This window comes from Falco naumanni, chromosome 6, assembly GCF_017639655.2.
Source record: "Falco naumanni isolate bFalNau1 chromosome 6, bFalNau1.pat, whole genome shotgun sequence".
Lineage (NCBI taxonomy): Eukaryota > Metazoa > Chordata > Aves > Falconiformes > Falconidae > Falco > Falco naumanni.
This window is the reverse complement of record NC_054059.1, coordinates 6,243,398-6,265,451: the sequence shown is the minus strand read 5'-3', so window position 1 is coordinate 6,265,451 and position 22,054 is coordinate 6,243,398. Positions and strand designations below refer to the sequence as shown.

At 38.2% G+C, this 22,054-nt stretch overlaps 1 protein-coding gene across 2 annotated transcripts in view; it reads right to left on the bottom strand.

Moving 5' to 3' along the window:
* The window catches only part of SNX14 (sorting nexin 14), a 55,112-nt gene that overhangs the window by 13,850 nt on the left and 19,208 nt on the right, over window positions 1-22,054 (bottom strand). Inside the window, exons 8-21 of one of the 2 annotated variants that reach the window (XM_040599553.1) lie at window positions 21,041-21,197; window positions 20,706-20,781; window positions 19,809-19,853; window positions 19,637-19,717; window positions 19,394-19,508; window positions 17,295-17,450; window positions 16,896-17,020; window positions 15,703-15,761; window positions 12,015-12,041; window positions 8,159-8,291; window positions 2,768-2,969; window positions 1,717-1,800; window positions 1,480-1,580; window positions 1,093-1,204 (exon numbers count right to left, since the gene is read on the bottom strand). In XM_040599553.1, the coding sequence (XP_040455487.1) occupies window positions 1,093-1,204; window positions 1,480-1,580; window positions 1,717-1,800; window positions 2,768-2,969; window positions 8,159-8,291; window positions 12,015-12,041; window positions 15,703-15,761; window positions 16,896-17,020; window positions 17,295-17,450; window positions 19,394-19,508; window positions 19,637-19,717; window positions 19,809-19,853; window positions 20,706-20,781; window positions 21,041-21,197 (1,473 nt within the window). The remainder of the gene's footprint in view (window positions 1-1,092; window positions 1,205-1,479; window positions 1,581-1,716; window positions 1,801-2,767; window positions 2,970-8,158; window positions 8,292-12,014; window positions 12,042-15,702; window positions 15,762-16,895; window positions 17,021-17,294; window positions 17,451-19,393; window positions 19,509-19,636; window positions 19,718-19,808; window positions 19,854-20,705; window positions 20,782-21,040; window positions 21,198-22,054) is intronic. The other variant, XM_040599554.1, reaches the window with a different exon arrangement.

Below are 22,054 nucleotides of genomic sequence, written 5' to 3'. Positions count from 1 at the left end.
TATAATAATAAAATACCTCATCCTCACAAAAAGCCCTACTGGCATGCCAAGACTTTATAAAATTGTTTATGGAAGTGAAGCATAGTCTCAGACACGAGACGCATTACAGTAAACACCATAATTATAAGCCTTTTTTAACAACGTACAGTGGGATCTAGAGGGGAGGTCTGAAACAAACCAAAACCTTTTAACCGGAGGATGACCACCACCACCACCTCATTCAACAACTTTGTAAGCACGCCAGGAGAACGGCCACCCCAGCAGGTTCACACCACGGCCAGGAGAAGCAGAGGAGCAGTAGCACAGTTCAGACATGGCCTTCCTGGACCACACTGGTGTCAAACCACACGTGCTACAATACACGAGGACACGACGGCTATGAGGTTGACCTTACCAGCTCAGGCCCACTATCCTGAGACAGCTACACAGCAGTCAAGCTGTAAAGTCACACTGTAGTCTACTTTTTGAATTTATTATCAACTGTTACATCAAGAATTTCTCAACTTCTCAATTTCCATTTGGCCTGCCTACATCAACCCCCCACTGCCTCAAATTCCATTAAGTAGGTCCTGTTAAAAGAAATCTTAATGCTAGCTAATACTAGAAATATTAAATATGGCAGTTTTCAGATTATAATAAACAAATTTTAATCAATTGCCACCCGAAGGCAGTTTATATTAAGAAATCATTTATACCATCACACCTGTAAACAATGACTGACTTTTGTAGACTTGGCTTGTGACAATACTTCTTCTTCTCTGAGAATACAATATTCTCTGAGAATACAATCTCCGAGAAGACAATACTCAGACCATGAAATTTGTTAGAGGAATCTTATCACCTTACTTGCTGACACAAAAATTCAAAAGCAACTACTTAAAGACTTTTTTTCCATCATCTCAAAATGTCTTTTTTCTTCAAGGAAGAAGTATCAGCATATCTTGCTTGCTGAGCTATATGTGAAGGAGCAGAGTTCGTATTTCCCATATCCATATCCTTACACAAGAATTATCTGTTCATTACTTCTATTGTTCAATCACAGTATCTACAGTATTACTATTTGTCAGCATAAACAACTAGTATATTACGTACCAAGATTCACATCAGGCAACATTTTATCAAGAAACTGAGTCTCTCCTCCATTCGGGGACAGGAAATCAGCTAAAAGCTGGCTGTTACTTAGTTCTGGATGTTGCAGAAGTTTCTTTTAAGAAAGAAGGAAAGAAGCATAAGTACTTTAAAATTAATCTTTAAAAACTAATTTCTCTATAGCAAAAAGATATTCAAAGAGCATTGTATTACCATAGATATTGTCATTTGCAAAAGATTTGTTTTCACTCACAGAAAACTTCAAGTTTTATTTGCCCACTTGAACCCTTTCCATTACTCAAGTTACTTGGAAACAGAAAATATCAGATATTCTGTTATTAATTTTATATCATTAGTTTTAAAATATTCTTTGCTAAAAAAGTTTGATACCTGCAGATATTCCTGAAACTCCTCTCTCTTGGATTTTAAGAACTCATAGTTCTTGGGGCCAATGATTCTCTTTGAGGGAAGCTGAGCATCAGGAAACGTACCTAACAAAGGTATCAAGGAGATAAAATTATTCTTGTAATGCAGCAAACATTCATTTCATTATTTTAAATTTCAGCTCAGTACTGAATGATAATCACAGCAGTGGGAAAGTGGCTTTCCAGATGACAGAGAACATACCGTGAAATTCTGTTAGCTTCGACTCAAGCACATAAAATTCAAGATACCTCCTGTAGACAGACCAGTGTTCAGGTTCATGCCCAACTGCGGGGGACAGGACACACGGACACACAAAAAACCCCAACGTTAAAAAGTAAACCGTGCTTTATGCCACTTGAGAGACAAATTAAGCAACAGCAAACATGTGCTGGATTATTATGAGGCAAAACCTCAATGATATTAGTCCCTCATATTGCAGTAACGTTAAAAAAAAAATCCCAGCCAGGTAATTAAATTGTTAAATTAAAATGCACACCTGGTAGACAGACATGGTACTAGCAAGGAAAAGATCATCTCATTTAGGGGATCCCTAAAATCTAAACAGTGGAGTGCTGCACAACTTCAGAATTTATTAGGGCTATGTTAGATCTATTTTAAAACTTTTAAACAAATCATTTATGTAAATACCACTTGTTGAATAGTCCTCTACCCAGCTGGAATCCCAATCATTCCTCCCTCCTGGAATATTATCGCTAACTAACTTAAACAATTGCTGCTTATTGCGGAAATACTAGTTTCGCTAACACAAATCCGTGTAGCCCTAGGATGATGCTATTTCCCCCACTCAATGTGGATGTATTGCTATCTAGGTACTGATAAGCTACCTGCAAGCCAGGATGGTTCCTAATAAGCACAAGATTTTCATTTCCTAAGAACTGTATTTTAAGTTTTACGTAAAAGTCATTTGGTGCTCATTATTCCGAAGTCCAGAGTGTGTGAAAGAAAAACATGCCAGGTGTTTATTAATATGAATCATAGGATCAGTAGTTTTGGAAAGATAAAAATCTCAAACTTCGGCATTGTTAGTGCCAAGGAGTCAGTTCTCAACTTGCAAATACTAAATGTGATCGTTTTAGCTCTCAAACACATCTCCTCAGAACTTTGAAGTCATTATTTTGAAATCAGAAGAACATGTATGCAAAATACACTGCAACAGCCATCAGAATACAGCACACTAGAATATTTTGAGTTTATTTTTAAATTACATTTATTCATCCACAACACAGCATACCTGCCCTTCTATCATTTCTCTCTACATCAATGCAGAACACAGGAATTCTCTCCTTTCTGTCTTTTCTTTCCAAGGAGGGATCATCAAAAAAATCTACATATGGGATGCTAATTTTCCATGCAGCAAGGTTGCGGGGTGTATTTGGGGTACTAACAGCCTCCTCAGGAGAATCATCTTCCATCACCATAACGCCTTCTTCAATCTGTAAAGATTCAAACATCAAGATCTACAGTTCTATTTTAATTGGTACCGTCTAAATGTGAAAAACTTCTGTACAGTAATGAAACGTAAATCAAGCCTTTAAGTATGTGTCACTAAGTAATAAAAGAACAAACCCCCCATTTCATTCATTGAGTTTTCATGTAGGTTAATTTTTATTTTTAGATTCACTGCAAATTAATTTGAAGTTAGAAACTTTTAGCGAGATCTGGAAGTTTTTATAGCACTATCAAGTCCCATATCTGATACTTCAGGGGAGAGAGCAGGAGGTAACAGAAGTACTAAGAGAGAGCTGGAAGGCAGCCTTAGACACAGACCAAACGCTACAGGAACCAGCCTGGGTGCAGATTTAGCTGCGCTGCATTTTCCAGGATACTAGGACCCAAACGGAGCTTACTAACATCAAGCCAAGAAGCTAGCTAAATGCAACAAGAGACAGAAGCCACCAGTGCACCAAGCTAGCAGGTCTCCCACCCCCACAGCCGAGTGCAACGGAGTATGCCGTGGGCACATCAATCTGACTTGCTCTGCAAGGTGCAACACAGCCAGGATTAGGGTTGAATCAGTCCTGCAGCCCAGAGCTGTAAGCCATCACGAGTGTTCCTTCATCCCCCATCAGCTCCAGTTTCAGCACCCCAACCCCAGAAACAGACGCCCCGCGGAAGCAGCGTGGCCCTAATCCTCGCTGACTGCATGCAGGGCAGCTCCGGCGCATAGAGTTCATAAACTCAGACTCCACGCCATAAAAACAACGCTAATTTTTCCATATGCAAGCAGACCTTAGAACCAGTGCCACGTGAACAACGAAGAAATTCTTTCAGATTTGAACTCCCGTCCCAGCACCACGCCGACATTCGTTTTACAGTCCTGACACTGCTCATCACAGCCAGGCTGAGCTGCCCACCGGTATGAACCACCCAGCTACCCATCACACATCACACAGTGCACCCAGTTCTCAGGACCCAGACAACAACAAAGGCAGTGCTAACAAGCTTTTAGGACCACCAGCAACGGAAAGAGTATCTTAAATATCTGAAATGAAAAATGAAGCTTGAACAGTTGCTCTTGAAAAGCTATTTATTTCTCCAAACAATGCTTAACCCAACTGTCACCTTCACCGCACACAACAAAAAGAATAATTAAAAACCGCGACCCAAAGGAGTAAAAATAATTTTTGCAAATGAGGAGACAGCATCTGTGAGAAAGAAGGGTAGGGCTGGCCTTAGACTCAAATAGATGACAAATTAAAGCAGAATGAAGAACCTGTGGGGAGATATAGCCCTCGCTAAAGATGCACTGGGGAACAGTCTTTTCACAAGCATAGACAGCAGGTGAAAAAAAACCAACCTAGTCCTGTTCCCTTGTAAAACTGAAATTTTTTTGAATCTAATTTAGCCTGCTGCCAGTACAAGGGCTCCTAAGACATCACAACCCTGCAGGAAGGCAGTCACTGCCTGACGAGAAGCAACGTCGAAGCCCATCACCCTGCCTGTGCCTGCCGCAGTAGCCAACACCCTGCTCTTCCAGCCACAATTTACACAGCTATTAAGTCTGTAACATAGAGACAGGTTAGAGTTAAGTGACAATTCACAAGTACATCATTTTAGTAAGTCTCACATAAAGGCTTGAGAGTACTGCCACTTGCTGCAGTTAAAACAGGAGATTCTAACATACAAATTTACAGCGTGAAAGTACAGCAAACTGGAAAGCACGAATCCCACTTTCAAGTCCTTTTCCCTTAACTTCATAATTTAAAGCCAAATTCCCCCCAAAGGCCAAGCCTAGGTGGCCGAACAAATTCACCTGTATGGGGATAATCTGATTAACGCTTCAATGCAATACAGCACCCCTGGAATGATTTTGGCCGTCTGCACTACAATGTTCACATCATCATGACCCAACTGCAGCTGAAGCACAACTGGTTCAACACACATGAGCAACCCTTGTCCAATTTTGTTTTGCTTTGCAGCATACCAAAATGATCCTTAAACCGGTTACACTGGGGACCTGCTGTCTTCCAAAATGCACCTCCGTAGATCCACTAACTGAATCTCTTCTTTTCAAAACACCCTTTTTGCTTCCACTTACCTGATTTATTTAATAAAAAGAGAAACTGTGACAGACGAAGAACGGTTTCAGTTGCTGCTACACAGAGACCACACTCAGCTCAGGTGGTTCACAATTTGAGAGCTAAACCTCTTTCACAAAGCCAACAAAAATAAACCCACCCTGGAATGAACAATTAGGGCTCACAAACTGCATGACGAACTTGCACTGAAGAAGGGAATAAACAGGACAGACGTTCCCTAAATTGCAACGACAGGGTCATCAGGTAGCTTTACATCTACAGAGTCTTCTGTATGAGGTCTTACCCTCATTTTCCCCCTCCCCCAGGCTTTACATGGTTGTCACCACTGGACAGAAACAGCAGAACAACGTTTCAGGAGAGCAACTGCAAGTCAAGAACAGCTGAATTTCTGCAGATGGGGCAGCACGAGCTGGGTGCCGTGTGCACTCACTCCCTCATTCTATGAGGGCTGCGCTACTGTTGTGTATTTGCGTTAGCACTAAATACACCGTCTCCACTAGGACCTCCTTGCAGAACTGCAAGGCCATTCTTGAAGCACTCAGACTTACCCAACTCTGTAGTTTTTGACTAAACTAAATGCTTGAGCACAGACTCGATTGAAACTCTTGCCTACGTTTTGATTCTTTCTTTCTTTTAATTTACCGCCGCTTGCGATTCTGGTTTATTCCCATTTATTTAGTTTCATATACTGGACTATCCTATCAGTTGATACACTGATTGTATTCCCAGCACTGCAGAATCAGTATAGGGCTTAAAGCAGGGAGGGGATCAGTCATTCCTGAGCTGCTCATAAAGGGGCCATAACCGCCCTGCCTGCCTTCCTCGCTCAGCCCTTCTACGGTTGTACTTAATCACAAGCAAAGCTTCACGTGCTCATAACCTCTTTCCACCAGGTCCCTCACCTGACTTCTGGCCTGGGTTTGGTAACAATCCTCCTTCCCATCCACACTTAGGGAGCGAAGGGATTTAGGTATTTCTCAAACTTTGTCTAAAGAGGCTTTAGTAAAAATGTAACAGCCTCCCTTTATTGAATGAAGGTATCTGAGACAATGCTGCACTTAAACCTTTCCGTTCTTGCCTAAAGTAAAACCATTCTATCAAATTGAAAACCTTCCTTTGTAGAAATTACAGTCTATAGTGTCTGTCCCTTCTGCTGAATTCAGCAACTCCTCACAACTAACTTCTTGTACTCTGACACAACAACCATGTTCCTTCCCTGAGCTCTACTGCTTCAATTACACCTCTACTATAGGGAATTATACTTCCATGCCCTTTGACTAGCAAAATCTACAACAGCAATGCTGCAAAATTAAACCATTTTCATTAGAATCTCGCCTCAAAGAGAAGTTACAAGAACTTAACTGTCTTAAGAAATTGCAACAGTTCTGCCCCCTTAAAACTTTATAACTTAGAACATATAAACTTATGTAGTTTATATGACTTATATAAACATTTAGCCTGTACAGAAAATTGCCTTTTTTTTCCTCCTAAAGAAAAAACCTAAACCTACCTAGAATTCTAAGTTACTGAGTCTTTCCCACCCTCTTCTGAAAGCAATTCGGAACAAGGTGAATAATATAAACTCCTACTTACACTTTTATCTTTAGGCTGTGGAAAATGAGCCAGCAGTTCATCAAGGTGATAAACACCTAAGTTTTGTTTGTCAGGAACAGGTACAATGGGTTGAATTGACAGATACACTGTAAAAAATACATGACTACCAATAACTTTGGACTAATTCCCTCCTCTTCCCTTTTTAAAGTTTTCCATTTGTCCCCCAACTGTGCTTCAGGTACCAATGTGCCACACAACAATTCTACCACTGGCTCTATTCACTGCTGCTTGGCATGAAAGAAAAACATTAGCTGAAGGAGAAACCCACAACAAATGAGAAAGGACTATTGGCTCATGGTCTAAAGAGAAAACACTGCATCACAGACCAACCTGACAGCAATTTCTCCACTACTTTATCTATGGCTTTAAGGTCTTAACGCCAAGCTTCACATGAACAGCCATGCATGCAGTCCTACACATACCTTATTATCCAGAATTATAAAATGGCATGGTAAGTTTTCAGAGAAAAATTAATTGTTTACAAAAATATCTGACACTGTTAACAATGTAGAATAGTCTGGTTTAGCTCTGCAACTATATTGTTTGTTTCAGTATAATCACTATCAAGAGACTGCTAACCAACCCTGGCTGTGTAATTTTATGCCGAGAGGCCAAGAGTTGTTTAAAGCTTATGGTCACTGAGGAGGCTGTACAGTGGCTGAGGAGACTGAGAGAACAGATTTTATAGAGTTCTTACACCCTTAGACAAGGCCTGACAGTGATGATTATTGCTTATGTAGAAATGCCAGCAATTCTGGAAAGAAAAATGTTTTTGTTGAATACAGAATTGGCTTGAGATTACTTACAGTGATTCAATAAATACAGTTGATAGGTGGGTTAAAAATCAATAGGTCACTAATGAAACAAACTTGGACTCCCCGTATAAGGGAAGTAAATTAAGGTTCACTGATCAGTCAGCTGTAACTATAGGATCAGCTATTGTTTGAGACCCCTTAGAAGACTCTAACATACCTGTAATGAGCGTGTGTGATGCTCGTTACCTAGTACCACCTACTGAATGAATATGTATGATTTTTCCAAGAAATGTAATGCCTAAATCTAAGTGTGGACTATATAATTTTGTTTGAATGAAGCGTATGGCACGCATGCTGGGTGGAGCGATCCCCCATGCATCCAGTGCTGCAATAAAGGAATGCCTGCTTCTCAGTGCTACATTTGTGTTGAGTTTTCTTATTCCCGATTCCAGTGACAACACCACCACTTTTAGTAGTTCTCTGTACTAAAGCAATAACCTCAAGAGGCGTACCACCTGGGGATGTGGCCTTGGCTTGTCAATGAATACAGGGAAAACAAGGCAACTTAACCAAAAGCCAGCATATGAAAACCCTGCAGTGAAGTCAGACCACAGAAAAGGCAAAAACATAATACTCTCAAAATAAGAAAAAAAAAAAAACAAAACCAACCAACAACAATGACTACTTAAAGACAAATTTAAAGCTTTTACTCACAAAGTCATCTTCTCCTTCATTTAAGTTATAATTAGGCAACATAGCTCCTTCCATCGCGGAACTCTTGAATACACCTTTTATTTTGTTGCCTATTCTGCTGATTCCAAATGATTCTCCTCTCTTCTGTGTGGTCCTAGGATTACAGGAGCCAGAGTTCACAACACAAGGCATATTATTACACAGCTGCTAAGCAGGCCACTGCACTTCGTTTGCAGATAAGAGGAACAACTGTATAAACAAGTAGCCAATATATTTACAGTTCCACTTAAACAGAAATTAATTCATGGCAAATCTGTTCTCTTATCGATCAGCAAAATTTCTTGATTACACTTCTAAGCGATAAGGGATTCTCATGTGCTTAACCATGAGCAAACATTAACACTCTTATAATAGTACCCTAGTAATGCAGGACACAGAATAAACAATTAACTATGCAGAGCACTTTTGTTTTGACAGCAGAAACCGTGGTATTGCTACAGGTTTCATGTGACCAAGGTCAGCAACTCTGTCCTTTTCTATGTACTCATATTTAAGTATTTATCCACTCTTGCCAAGTACTGTAAATGGTGTAGTTAGATGCATTTTTTTAAAAAAAAATAACCATCCCAGAATTTTACAAGCATGTATCATTTAAGATCGGCCTCGACTTTCAAGCATTAGGGACAGACAAGAGGAATGTGCAAGGCGCAAGACTGAGCGTGACAGAAAACAGATGCAACTGCAGAATCTTGGCTTGAAGAGCCAGTCTGACTGAAAGATGAAGACTTTTTAAAGTCTTGCCACTTAGGACAAAGCATCCAAAAAGCAACAAGGTATAGAAAAAGAAAGATAACAGGGCAGGAACCGCACTCCTTACTGAGAGAACAGATTTTATAGAGTTCTTACACCCTTAGACAAGGCCTGACAGTGAAGATTATTGCTTACGTAGAAATGCTAGTAATTCTGGAAAGAAAAATGTTTTTGTTGAATACAGAATCGGCTTGAGATTACTTACAGTGATTCAATAAATACAGTTGATAGGTGGGTTAAAAATCAATACAGTGAACTGCAGAATCAAAGACTCAAAAGAACTTTATAGACTACTGAGATTAAAAGCACAATTAGGATAATATTTTTTTGTCCTCTAAAGTACTAAGTGTTTCTTTTTCCTTTACAACAAATAATTATTAACTACTGAACAGTAGTATCAACAAAACAGCAGAAGAGACCAGCAGGTAAAGCATCTTCAACACCCATAAAAGCAGGCTGACAACATCAACTGCTGACTCAAAATGTGCATGTGCGTGTTACTAACAATCTTCCTGTTTATAATTTTACCCAGACTGTGTACATGACTAAAATTGCATAAGCAATCCACTGTTTCACAAAAGTGTTTGCTTTTTCCGTCTCATATTATCATCAGCTCCAAAGCAGACAAGCACCATCTATCTTACTTATCTCTGCCAAGCAAAAATAAGGTTGCTTGGCTGTTAGTATCCACATTTGAACAATTTAACCCAATTTTTAAACAACTTTTTCTACATGTTACTGTGCTGAACTGAACTTTTTCATATTGGGGACCTACCTGAATCTTGTTCAGGAGCTTAACACTGGGCTAGCAAAATACAAACCTTATTCAGACAAAAGTAGACAGCTTTTCTAGAAGGTTAATACTTCAGACCTCTGGCTTGACTCAAAGGAGTTTTCATTGCTCCTGTGAAAACTTGTGCAGTTTTCAGAATTTTGATTAATTTGCACAAGCTCCAAGATTTGCTGAGTACTCCAGGGTCAGATCCGTTCTTGCCTGCACTGATCACGCTCCAGCTGAAGGCAGAATACAGCTCTGCCTGTAACTGCAGTACTGACAGTACTGAGCAGGACGGGGCCAGGACTCAGCCTCACAAGCTAGGAGCCACCCCGTGCTGAGCCCAAAGATTATGCCTAAGGAATACAGAGCAATCCTAAACTGGAAAAGGCATAAAGCGACAAACTGTGATGGGATTCTCTTCACAGGAAGACACAAATTCAGAACACACACTGGTAAATAAGAGGATACAGAGATACATGCTGAACAACATATGGAGAGAACAAGGATTTGTGCCAAACCACTCCTTCAAGCAAGCATGCAGAGCACAAACCAGATTAGAAAAGCAAGGAAAAAAAAATCTGTGGATATTAGAGATGGACAGACAAACAGAATGATAAAAATTTTGACGAAGCTGAGCAAGAAAAAAAGAAATACACAAAATACCCTAACAGATTCACCAGCTAAGTAAAAATAGGTGAACGAATATGGGGCGAAGCAGAAGGGAAGAGATGGTAATAGAATATGATCAAGTTCAAGGCATGAGGGAAGAAAGAGGAGAGGACATGGCCGGTTTAGAATAGAGACAACGTTTTTCAAAGACCTGTCAACAAATATATGCACAAAACGCGCTGGAAAACGTATCCCACTCGCCCTAGTGCTGATTCATGTTACAGCGCTATTGGACTTTTCTTATTGTTAGCATTATTCTATCGCTGCTTTCTTGGCAGGGTTCCGAGTGGAGAGTTTACAGGTTCCAATATTCCTGATGAAGGAGGTGACAAGAGGTTGGAATGCATTTTTCCATTTTTCCTTTTTCCCCTCCCCCCCCCTTAAAACACTCCAGAAGTCACACATACCCAACATTAAAAAATTACAATTATTGTTCACTGTACAGCTGGGAATTGCAGACCAAATATTGCGTTAGTGCCACTGTGCCCTGTGGCATTCTGTAATCGTGCATGGTTGTGAAATAAATTTCCTACAGGTTCCCTGCCTCATTCAGTGCACTAAACAGATCTTCACAAGTGATCAGCCACGGACATGCAGCTGAAGAATGCTTTTGTGAACCTCCGCGGGTCAAGAAGTACCAGACAAGTTGTTTCGGCTGACTGAAACCCCTACATCCAATTAGGAGAAATGCTGAGCGCATACAGCTGCACTTAAAAATCAATGAATGGCACTTATGCCTCAAGTACTCCTTGTTGCTCCACAGTCTAGCGAGTTACAACTCAATACACTGAACTGGCACATGAAAGATAAAAAGTGTCTATATACCTTGATTCCTAACCTGTAAAATGAGGTCGATAAATTTCCCTGAAGACTCAAGAACAGTACAAGTAATACTGATGCTCTAATGAATTCTAAAAGAAAAGTCTATAATCAAAAAATTGTTTTCCAAGTTTGGATATCATGTATCTAAAGAGGCACATCAATAATGAGAAAACACCACTGAACAGCTATTAAGGCATTAATGAGTGATCACACACTACCTAGAGCGAATTATAAAAAATAGCACATGTTGTAATCAAACTTATAATAGTCAAGAAAAGCTGCAGAGAGAACTAATTTGGGGAACTGCTGGCTTTGAGTGCTTGATAGTATTCATAAAAAGGTTATATTTGCATGCAATGTTAGGCAACGATCATCCTGGATACAGCTGTGCAAGACAAAAAAAGCAGTTAAGTAGTAAAACCTTAAACTGGATCTGGAAATGTGACATGGTGTAAAGAAAATTTTGGAGCAGCTAGCAGTCACAGAAAAAAAAACCCCCAAACTTCACGTTACACAAATCTATTTCAAAACTATTAGCAACAAATCGTTAACAGCAAACAATATTAACATACTGCAAACTTCTGAAGTTAGTAATTAACCAATTTCTAAACACTTGTGAAGAGGACATGAGTAGTAAAGCTTTTCATGGGGAGAAATGCAGTTTAGTTCAGAGAAGACATTGACATGTTGTTTACAAATAAAATGGAGTTATTTGCTGTTACAAAGGCCGTGTGATGCAGTGATGATAGATGCAGCGTAACTAACACACAACATTTATCAAGTGTTAGACAGACTTACCTGAAGTCATCCAAACTCAGGCTACTTCTGCAACAACAGGCACATAAATTACCTCAGAGCCCAGGAGAAAATGATGTTAAACCCGCCCCCCACACCCCACCCAAACAAAAACCAACCAAACAACAAAATCCAACCAAATTTGGCAAGACCTATCCCAACAAAACTGAATAGGCTTCAAGCATCACTACAAGTTAATAAAACACGTGGTGCAATTAGGAGTTCTTGACCTAAAATCCTAGGAAAGTGAAATGCAAACGGTCCCTCCATGTTTCACCATCACAGCCTTGGCCTTTGTATTTAAAACCTCAGTTATTGAAACTTTCAGGTCTTCACTGACGTTCACCACAAGCAGCTACCAATTTACAGAGAACCGACTTTCATTCTTAAAGTTACCTGTAGTGCCAAACAGGTAGCTAACTTTTTCTGTAACCTATGTTCAGAAGTCACGTAGGAATCTAGTTCATTCACCCAATACAAAGAAAAGGCTGTGGACTTATTTTATGTGATAATACCATTCCCTACCCCCTCATATTAGATATAGTAAAAAACACTTCCCCCCCCCCCCCTTTCTTCCCTTCTCATGGATTTTAAGAACCATCGTGCATTTTTACATTCTACATAAGTTGGTACATGGAACCAATGCCTCAGCCAATGCTCAGCAATTCCAACCAAGACATTTAAATAGATGAACTATTTAATTCATCTATTGAATCTATTGTCATTTATTATGACATTTGAATAGATGAACACAGTCACCGCACACGTGATTTTATTTCACTGACGCTCCTGAATTCTGGACAAACTGATAAGGGATTGAAATACTCAAATTTTAGATTTTTGTTTTACAAGATGAACTGATGCTAGGGCATCTTACACTGTCTTTAGTCATGTTAACTGTGCAACTGGAAACATAACCCACCAAGTTGGAACCGATGGTGACAAACAATTACATTGCACCCAACAGTTCAGAGACTTTAACTCTGTAGGTTTTACTCCTAACCACTCCTCAGAATTGTTAGTATCTTTTCTGCTTGGTCCCTTACTTGAAAAATTGTTTTATTTGCATTGCTATCCCAATGATGAGGAATCACGATGTATCTATTTCAGTATGTGGTCATGTGTATAGAAAAACAAGACAGATGTATAGCTATCCTGAAATCTGGGATTTTACATCGCATAACAGCTTTGCTTTTTTTGTTAAGACTTCCAACACAGAATATCTTTAAGTAATGTAGTAATGTATTATAAATACATAAATATGAGAGAGGGAGAGCGAATTCTTGTCCTCTCTTCTACACACCCAAAATTAAGTTGCTAGAACTGCAACTTAAAACATCAGTTTTCATTCGCCGCACACATTAAACATTAGGTGGAAAATACCAGTTACGGAGTTAAATGTTGACAACCACAGCTAGTTATCAAATTATCAGAATACCCTCAATGTGACTTCTTTACACTCCAGAAATACTTGTAACTTCTGATCTATTACCTTAGCAGTTTTCACAGCACATTACTTGTCCTATCTGTACACAAAAAGCCATGATTATTTTTTACAGTTCAAAGAAGTAATTCAAACCAGAAATCGCACAGATAGACACTTCCTCCTACTTTCCCACTTGTGTTTTCTAGAAACTGCTCTATAATTTTCTTTTCTTACAATAAGTGAAATCTTTCAACACATAACCCACACGTACATTCCACCGGGATTTCATATATATTACTTTATCTGACTTTTTAACCAGTAGTATCTATACAATATACACAGAGTACCCCTTGCAAAGCATCAAAGATACGGAAAAAAACCCTAATCTATTTGCATATAAGTTCTCTCAACTGGAACTAATGCTAGAATAGGGAAGAGAAGGCAAGATAAGGTATGTGCATATGGATAACTTCTGGATTAATTCCATATGTAACCGTTTTTAAATTATTTCCCGCCCCCCCCCCCCCCCCCCCCCCCCCCCCCCCCCCAGCAGTGACTGACTGTACCATATTCTGCAGAGGGAAACTCCAAAGCAGCAGGCAAAATGCTTGCAGACAGGACCTCTGATAAGACCTCTGCTTCATGGAAATAATCGCTGAGGCACCACTTCAGGACCATACAGTATCTCATACCGTACACCAGCATATATACTCAAGGCATTCAAACTGTTCTAAAATGTAAACCAGATCCATTTTCAGTAATGGTAGGGATACTGTTTGAACTCCAGAGGAATACGTTGTAACAGTTTCCCAAACAAAGTTTAGTTTGTAGCCAGAGATACATTTAAAAATCTCTAGGTAGAGACTGCCTGTAATTTCACCCTGTTTTGAAAAGTCAAGCGCCAAGGAGGTGACTTAAATGTTTTTGCACTTTAACTACATTTACGAAGTGTATGACAGGATACTTTCAACCCTTGATAAGACTAATTTTAGGAAAGATACCACAAGGCCTATTTAGAGGTCTGGATGAAACCCTGTAGCCATCTTTGACAGCAAGCAGAGTGTGTTGTAAGGTCACCGTTCCTAGCGGAGTATCACGCAGGGGAGAAATGCAGTTTGGTCTAGCTGCCCTCCATGCCTCTTTACTAAGGAAACAGAAGCTTGTCAGCACCAATCTGAGAAAGCTCTACACCAAAGCTGGAGTCCTGGATCTACAAGAACTATGACCACGTAATAGATGTCACCAACGGAGATACTTTCAAGAGAACGATCATGTAGTTTTTGAAGAACATCAGCAGAAGAGAAAGGGATCTCACAATAACACACTTCACAGTCAGCTGCAAATCAAGAGGGTTGCTGCTAGGTGTATCTCTGATGAAAGTAGAAGTTAAATAAATTGTCATTACTCCTCTAGAAAAGTAATCTAAGATGATAAACACCAGCATTTTCTCACCACCATGGATCTTATTTCACACCAAGAAAGAAAGTCTATCTAAATTAAAGACTGTCTCACTGAAGTTTTCCTTCTTTTGGCTAGACGGTAAGAGTAACTCAGTTGGGCTAGTCTATGACTGAGCCATCTAGCATAAAACGAAAGACAAGAAATTATGAGGCTTCAAGCTTACTCAGCCTAACGCCACAGCGGAAAATCACCCATCCATACCGCAGGAGATGCTCTTCTCCCCCACAGGCCCTAAGAAGCCTGAAGGTGGTCTCTAAGTATATAGCCCAAACCCAGAAACAAGGCTTCTGATGCTACATTTCTGCAATGAATGGGGCGAGCTGGGGGACAGAAAACACATTTGACCTAGGAGAAACGGCAAATCATCTTTGTTACAACAAGGGCAGATTCCCACTGTGTGACTGGATTGGTTAGACACAGGGTACACTGCACCTGCCCCTGTAAGAGCTGAAATCCAAGATGACACAGCTCTGCACCAACAAAACTGTATTCTATATATACAGTCAATTTTCTCACCACTTTATTTCCATGTTATCTTATTCTCACTGTACCTTTATTTTTCCCTTCCCCCTTCTCAAATGTTGAGGTCTATATCACATTTAGAATTCTTTAACGTAAACCACTTGAAAGCAAAAAGACACCGTGTATAATATTGTTTGCCCCTTCAGTAATTTGTCCATTAAAAAAAAATAAAAGACCCCAAAATTGAGTCGTTAGTATCAGGCAGTAGCAAAATTCCTAGTTTAATATTTTGATGCTTTTAACTAAAAACCAAACACACTTAAAAGATTCTACCATACTTACCTGTTAAACCTCGAATTGCGTGTTGGTGACTCTGCTCCTCTTAAAAGGTGTCTGAAGTACTACAACAGATAAACAAGGTATCAAAGAAAACACTGGACAAACTGAGGTAAGGGCTACTATGTCACGACATTGCATATTCAGGAAACAAAACAAAAGGCAAGGTGACCATAACCTAGCACTTAGAATATTCATTTGGAAAAGGGCAGACCAAATTTGCAATACATGCTCCCAGGACTACTTATTTTACTTTACGTAGTTTTGAGGTTGACAAATGAAAACCAAAACAGAAATAAAACTAAAATTAAGTACTAAAATCCATGTCTTTTCCTTGTTAGAAAAATACAATTTAAAAAAATCAAGCATTTGAAGCCTTATAACTATTTCTTAGAAATACACTTTATTAAGAATAGTGCCAAGTAAGGTTAACTACCTATTCCCAGGACAAGTCAATGTATTCTGCTCCAAAATAATGCGAGAAGTTTAACATACGCAACCTGATTTACACACACAAACACTAAAACGGACAAGAATTGACTCACTCCTGAGTGTTTCCTATTAGAAGGCCTTAGGCAGCTTAGGCAGTGTGGGGAATTATTTATACATATATATAGATTTACATAATTGTGTGTGTGTATATATATAAAAATACATATATATAACAAAAATTTAGATGTATTATTTAATTTTTTAAAAAAACTTGCATTCAGTACGCAGTCACAGAGCAATCTTAAAATACCTAGTAAATTGCTTTGAATGACCTTCCTGAAAGCAGAGACCTTACTTTTAGCTGCTGGGATGCATAACACTGAAAGTACCTAAATACAACCTTTGTACCTTTCTTTACTTTTAAAAATACAATGATGCTTAAAGAAAGAGATTCCTGGTAGTGTTGTATATCTATCACGCAAATTACTTTTGCATTGAATCTGCAATTATAAAAGAAGGGGTGGAGAGGATTTTGTAATAGTAGTAATATACAAAAATTGTTACATCAAAAAATGAAGGGTGTTTTTTCATTCTGTGTTGAACTAAAATAAGTTCAATTTTCATACTGAGACTGGTCTCACCCCTGGAATGTTAAATAAAGTGGAAAACAAAGACAGATTTTTAAGTTCCACATGCACATGACTTCTAAATAAGGTATCCTAAAACAAATACAATCTAAGACTACTCTTCACATCTTTCACACTTACCTCATCACTGTGACAGAACATAGGAGTAAAAACATTCTCAAGCAGAGAAAGAACATGCTCATAAGCTTCAAAAAGACACCTCATGGTTTGAAGTTTCACAACATCCATATAGGGACCTTCAGCAACTATAAAAAAAATTTATAAATACATATATAGGCATATAAAGTTGAGGGGGGTTTCTGGTCTTAGTTTGTGATTGTTTTGCTAACTGCTGTAAGTCTGACAAAAATAGAAATAAACTGACAAACAAGGCTTAAGCACAATATAACAAGGGGGTAATAATTTTTCAAACTATGGCAAAAGTAAAGGTTGATCATATTTAGATGAATTAGTCTTCACTTTATTAAAGAATGCTGCTTAAATTCCAGTGTAAATTATTCCTTTCAAATTCAAACTTACTTCTTTGAATCTCTTCCACAATAAAAGGATCAAATCTGATTTTGTCAATGCTTTCATCCAAGCAGTAAGTTTTGTAAATTTTCTGTACTTCCTCATGAAGAGACATCTTCTCAGTATCTGATAGTTCTGGTCGCAAAATTCGGTCATTGAATTCCTCTAAGAAGTAAAGACAATGTATTTGTTGATCAACTTGGCAAACAAATAGCATCTTGAACCAACCTATAGCATCAACCCATTTTCCAGGAGATACAGTAATTTGCAAAACTTTAAAATGAAGAAACATAAGACATCTCAAAATCTCAAGTAATGAGGTAGCTACCTTATTAACTGTAATCCAGATTTGTTCATAAAGTTGTTACTGAAAATCTATTGCAATTAAAACTAAACATCCCTTACCACAGTAAGGATAAATCCATGAAGTTGTTCCTGAATCAGAAGAATGATCTTTTTCTTCCCAAATTACCAAACTGTAAATTGTAGTTTTCTTTTAGCATGATTTCCAGTTCATGCTAAACACACATGGAGCCCCAGCAGCCCTTTATACCAGTCATCTGCCCATACTATTTCATTTCTAAGACCCAATCCATCGTAATATTTTTAATATCTTTAGTATTAGACTAACTTGAAAATGAACTTCCCCTGGCAAAATAAAAATTCTATTCAGCACAATTATTGTGCAATCCTACTTGATTTATTGGCCCATCCTGTTAACAGCGTGATTACTGGCCGGAAAGAGGGAAAATCAGGTAGTGTTCGAGCATTTGATTAATTTTTCAAGTAATAGACAAAAATAAACTTAACCTAGAGAAAATCTGCCTAGATCATTCTGGATTTTTCTGGTGGGATTTTTTTTGGTGTTTTTTTGTTGTTGTTGTTTATTTTCCTCAGTAAGTGATTCTTAGCCAAAATATTTCTATCAAGTGAAGAACAAACTACAGTAGACAGTTTGGGACAGCGTAACTTGAGAGACCTAAATGACATTCATTGTTTTATAAGCTAATACACAGGTTTGCCACTTATGAGAATGCAGGAGAAGTTTAGAAGAAAGAAAATTTTCATGTCTACCCCCAAAAAACCATTGATCATGGGCAACAGCCACATTCCGAGTAGCCCTCCTGCTGGAGGGAAGCAGCTCTAGAGAACTCTGGAAGGGTCAGTGTAGAACCCCCCTGAAAGTACCACCAGCACTGAACAGGCCGTTGCTTTGTTGGATTTTTGGTGAGGATAGGAACTTTCTGACAAAAAGCCAACATGTTTGGAAGGATTATTAACGCATAAAAAGCACAGAGATTAGTTATATTTCGCTTATGTAATGACTAATGATTTCTACAGTATTTTAGGAGATGAAAGTTTGTTGAATGTATTTGACATCTTTCTGGTGTATGTATGGGCTTGGGAATGAAGACAAACCCATTATTTCCTACGCAACATGGAAATACTTGCTTACTAAAAGCAAAAACCAACATTATTTTGGTAAGCCAGTTGACAAAAAAAAGCTTGAGATGAACATTCTAACTTACAGAACTTTCACAGAAAACCTTACTATTATAAAATAGAAAGCTTTTGAAACATTTGTGTAATGGTAAATCCAATTACACGCTTCATAAGCAAGATACAAGTTACTGAATAGAAGGTTTTAACACCTTTAATGTTTCTGTTCTTTACAGAAATCAGACTTTAAAAGCTAGAAGAACATGAGAAGCATTTTGTGATGAACAGATAATTTCAGAAATAACCACCATAACTACATATTAAAAAGAATCATTTGTACTTTGTATCAGTGGCCAGAATTCTTTTCTTTTCTATTTTCTAATATTCTATTCTAATATTTAGAATATTTCTAAAATATTCTGCTTTAAAACATACGGCTTCTACCAAAACCCAGAAATATAAATAAGACCTACAATCCACACCAGCATTAGCATTGCCAAGATTAGTATTCAAGAATCAGGACATATTCAAGTGAACGCAGATTTGAAGAGGTTAACATTGCTTAACAACGCTGCCTAGTTCTGAGACTGAATATTCACTTCAACATGCAAATGCTTAAAGCTTTTAAAGATCATGAAATACACCTCAGCACACGTACGCAATCTTACCTACAGTCAGGCAGAACTGCAGCACATGGACTGCCCCTTCCTGTTTCAGGAAGTTCATAAACCGAAATAGAAGGTCTTGCTGATCTCTGATCTCCTTTAGCTCCAGTTTCAGTACCTTAGTAAGTCAAAAAATGCAGTCAGCCAATTTTCAAAGTTTCAGTGAGTACATAAATAATGCAAAGAGTTTTAGAACAAAAACATTTATCCAAAGAAGGAAAGGAAATAAATGTTGCCTTTGCTTACAGATGGCTTTTTATTTCTTGGTTCTGCAAATTTCTGAAGGAATGGAACCAATGAAGAAGTAGGTTCAGTTGCTTTCTCAGGCTGCAGAAAAAAAGGTCAAGAGACAGTTGGGCAAGAAAGCTTCCTTAATGGGGGAACAAATTACTACTGTTTTAACTTTGTCAATACTCACTGGACTATCATCAATGAAGATCAGCAGCAAATGGTTGACAGTGTCCTGCAGGAAAACAATACAAAATTTAATATTAAAGAAACTCAACAAATCAGATGAAAATCATTTCACTACTACATTATGCCTAAGTATAAACCTGTGAGTTTATTAATGCTTTAAAAAACCAAAGCCTGGCAACACATGTTTCAGAATTGAGCTTTCACAGTCTCCCTAAATATTTACAAGTCAGGGCATTTCTGAAGAGATCTGCACAGAAACATCCTTTACCCAGTGGAGGAAAGCTCTAGTAAGTATTTTTACTATTAGTGCAGATCTAATGAATTACTAATACTTTCACAGATACAGTACTTTCTGTTTGCAGCTAGGCAATACCTTCAAAAAGTATTGGAATTTGCCTATTAAAATACATGCATAAATAAAACCAAAGATGGCAGCGTTCTCCCTTTAGAAATAAATGCCATCTTATTTGCAGAATTAAGGACAAAAGAATTTATTTCAATAAAGCTGCAAAAGAGGCTGGTTTACTTAGACTGCTATAAAGCTACATACAGCTAGAGTTCAAGTAATTGAGTTCTTGCTTAAATGTAGCTATAGCAATTTGAAGGTGCTTATACTAGCACAGCATTTTCCCATTTGACAGGAATTACAGTCCTTCATTAAAAATGCATTCTTAAGAGATCATTCCAATACTGTATTTTAAGTTAGTTCAGCCAGTTAAGCACTCAAATTGGTTATAATGAACAAACAAAAAAGTTGGCCGCAAGATTTTTTCCTTTTACCCAGTAAGAATGCACAGCACTAAAGTCATCGTGCATCATTTGCTTTACCAAAACATACTTAGTAGGAAAACAGTAATACTGAATAAATTAAGATTATTCCTGTGCTCTGAAGTCTTACAGGATCAGCTAAAAAATCCATTGAGGGAAGGAAAACAGAACCAGGCAGAATCTCTCTTATCAGAAGAGCCAGGGATCTGAAAACAAAAAAAAAAAAAAGAAGAAAAAAATCAGAACCAATGCTAGATTACATAATTTTCTAAGTCAAGTTTCCAATGTTGTTACATTTTACTGGGAAATATTTTTGTATTTAATAATACCTTAAGCGTGCTATTTTTAAAGGGATAAGAAGGGATGAGGAGGATAACTTTGGAGTTCATTCTTTCACTCCCCAAAATTACTGTATTACATAGTGTACAGATACTTTAAAGAATAAAATTTAAATAATTTCTATACCTGCACTCTGTTGACTTTGGGGGCAAAATATAAGGAAACAGAAGTTCAGTAAGTTTTCTTAAGTAGTGAAGCTCATCTCTTCGGCTTCTCAAAGCAACATGGAGTTCTGGTCCATATTCTTCTAAAGCAGCTTGCTGCAAAAATTCTGCATTTTTTACTGCAAGTAAAAAAAGCAGTATTACAAGTTGTTTCAGCTTTTTTCTCATTGTGACATAAGAGACGATTGCTTTTCATTTGAGCTAAAAAGTTAATACTTTTAGTACATATACAACTGCCAAAAAGGGATACAATGTCTTTGAAGCCTGGCTATGTAAAAATAAAACCCCACATTGAAATAAGAACTCCTTCACCAAACAATTGCAGTTTGCATGCTTTCCAGAATGTTTTCTCATTTACAATTACTGAAGAACTCAACATCTTGATTTTTCAAAAAATCTGCTTTGCCCAAAGTCTGCCTCTATTTGCTTTTTCCCTGACCTCCTTCACAGTCCCCCTTTCATTTGGCTTCTACATAACTGACCAGCCTACAACACAATTTGAAATCAACTACAACTTTTACTCCATCCTGTTACGTATCTGTTCCCTGCTCAGAACATTTAGAAACAAATGTGAATGAACATGTTTTAAACACAGTTTAAATCAAACCAAAAACAGTACAAGGATCTCCAAGAGTGCTGCTTATAAGTAGCTGTATGGAGTTGAAAGAATACCTGCTTCATCACATTAAAAACTATACATATTAAGAAGCAACAACATTGTATTCCTTCAAGTCACTTCAAAGGCAAGAACTGAGCTGTAATAAATCACACCTAGCTGCATTCCGGCACAGCCTCGTGCCAAGAGCCACACTAAGCACTGGTCAGACACAAAATACATACCTGTTACCTAGAAGGTTAAAGCTTGTTTCCAGCATATTGAATTTAGTGCAGAAGCCTGCTAGCTTGTCCTTCACAGCCAAGAACAAGTGGTATCAGCTGATATGGGGGATGCAGGGATGTATATTGCCTGATAAAT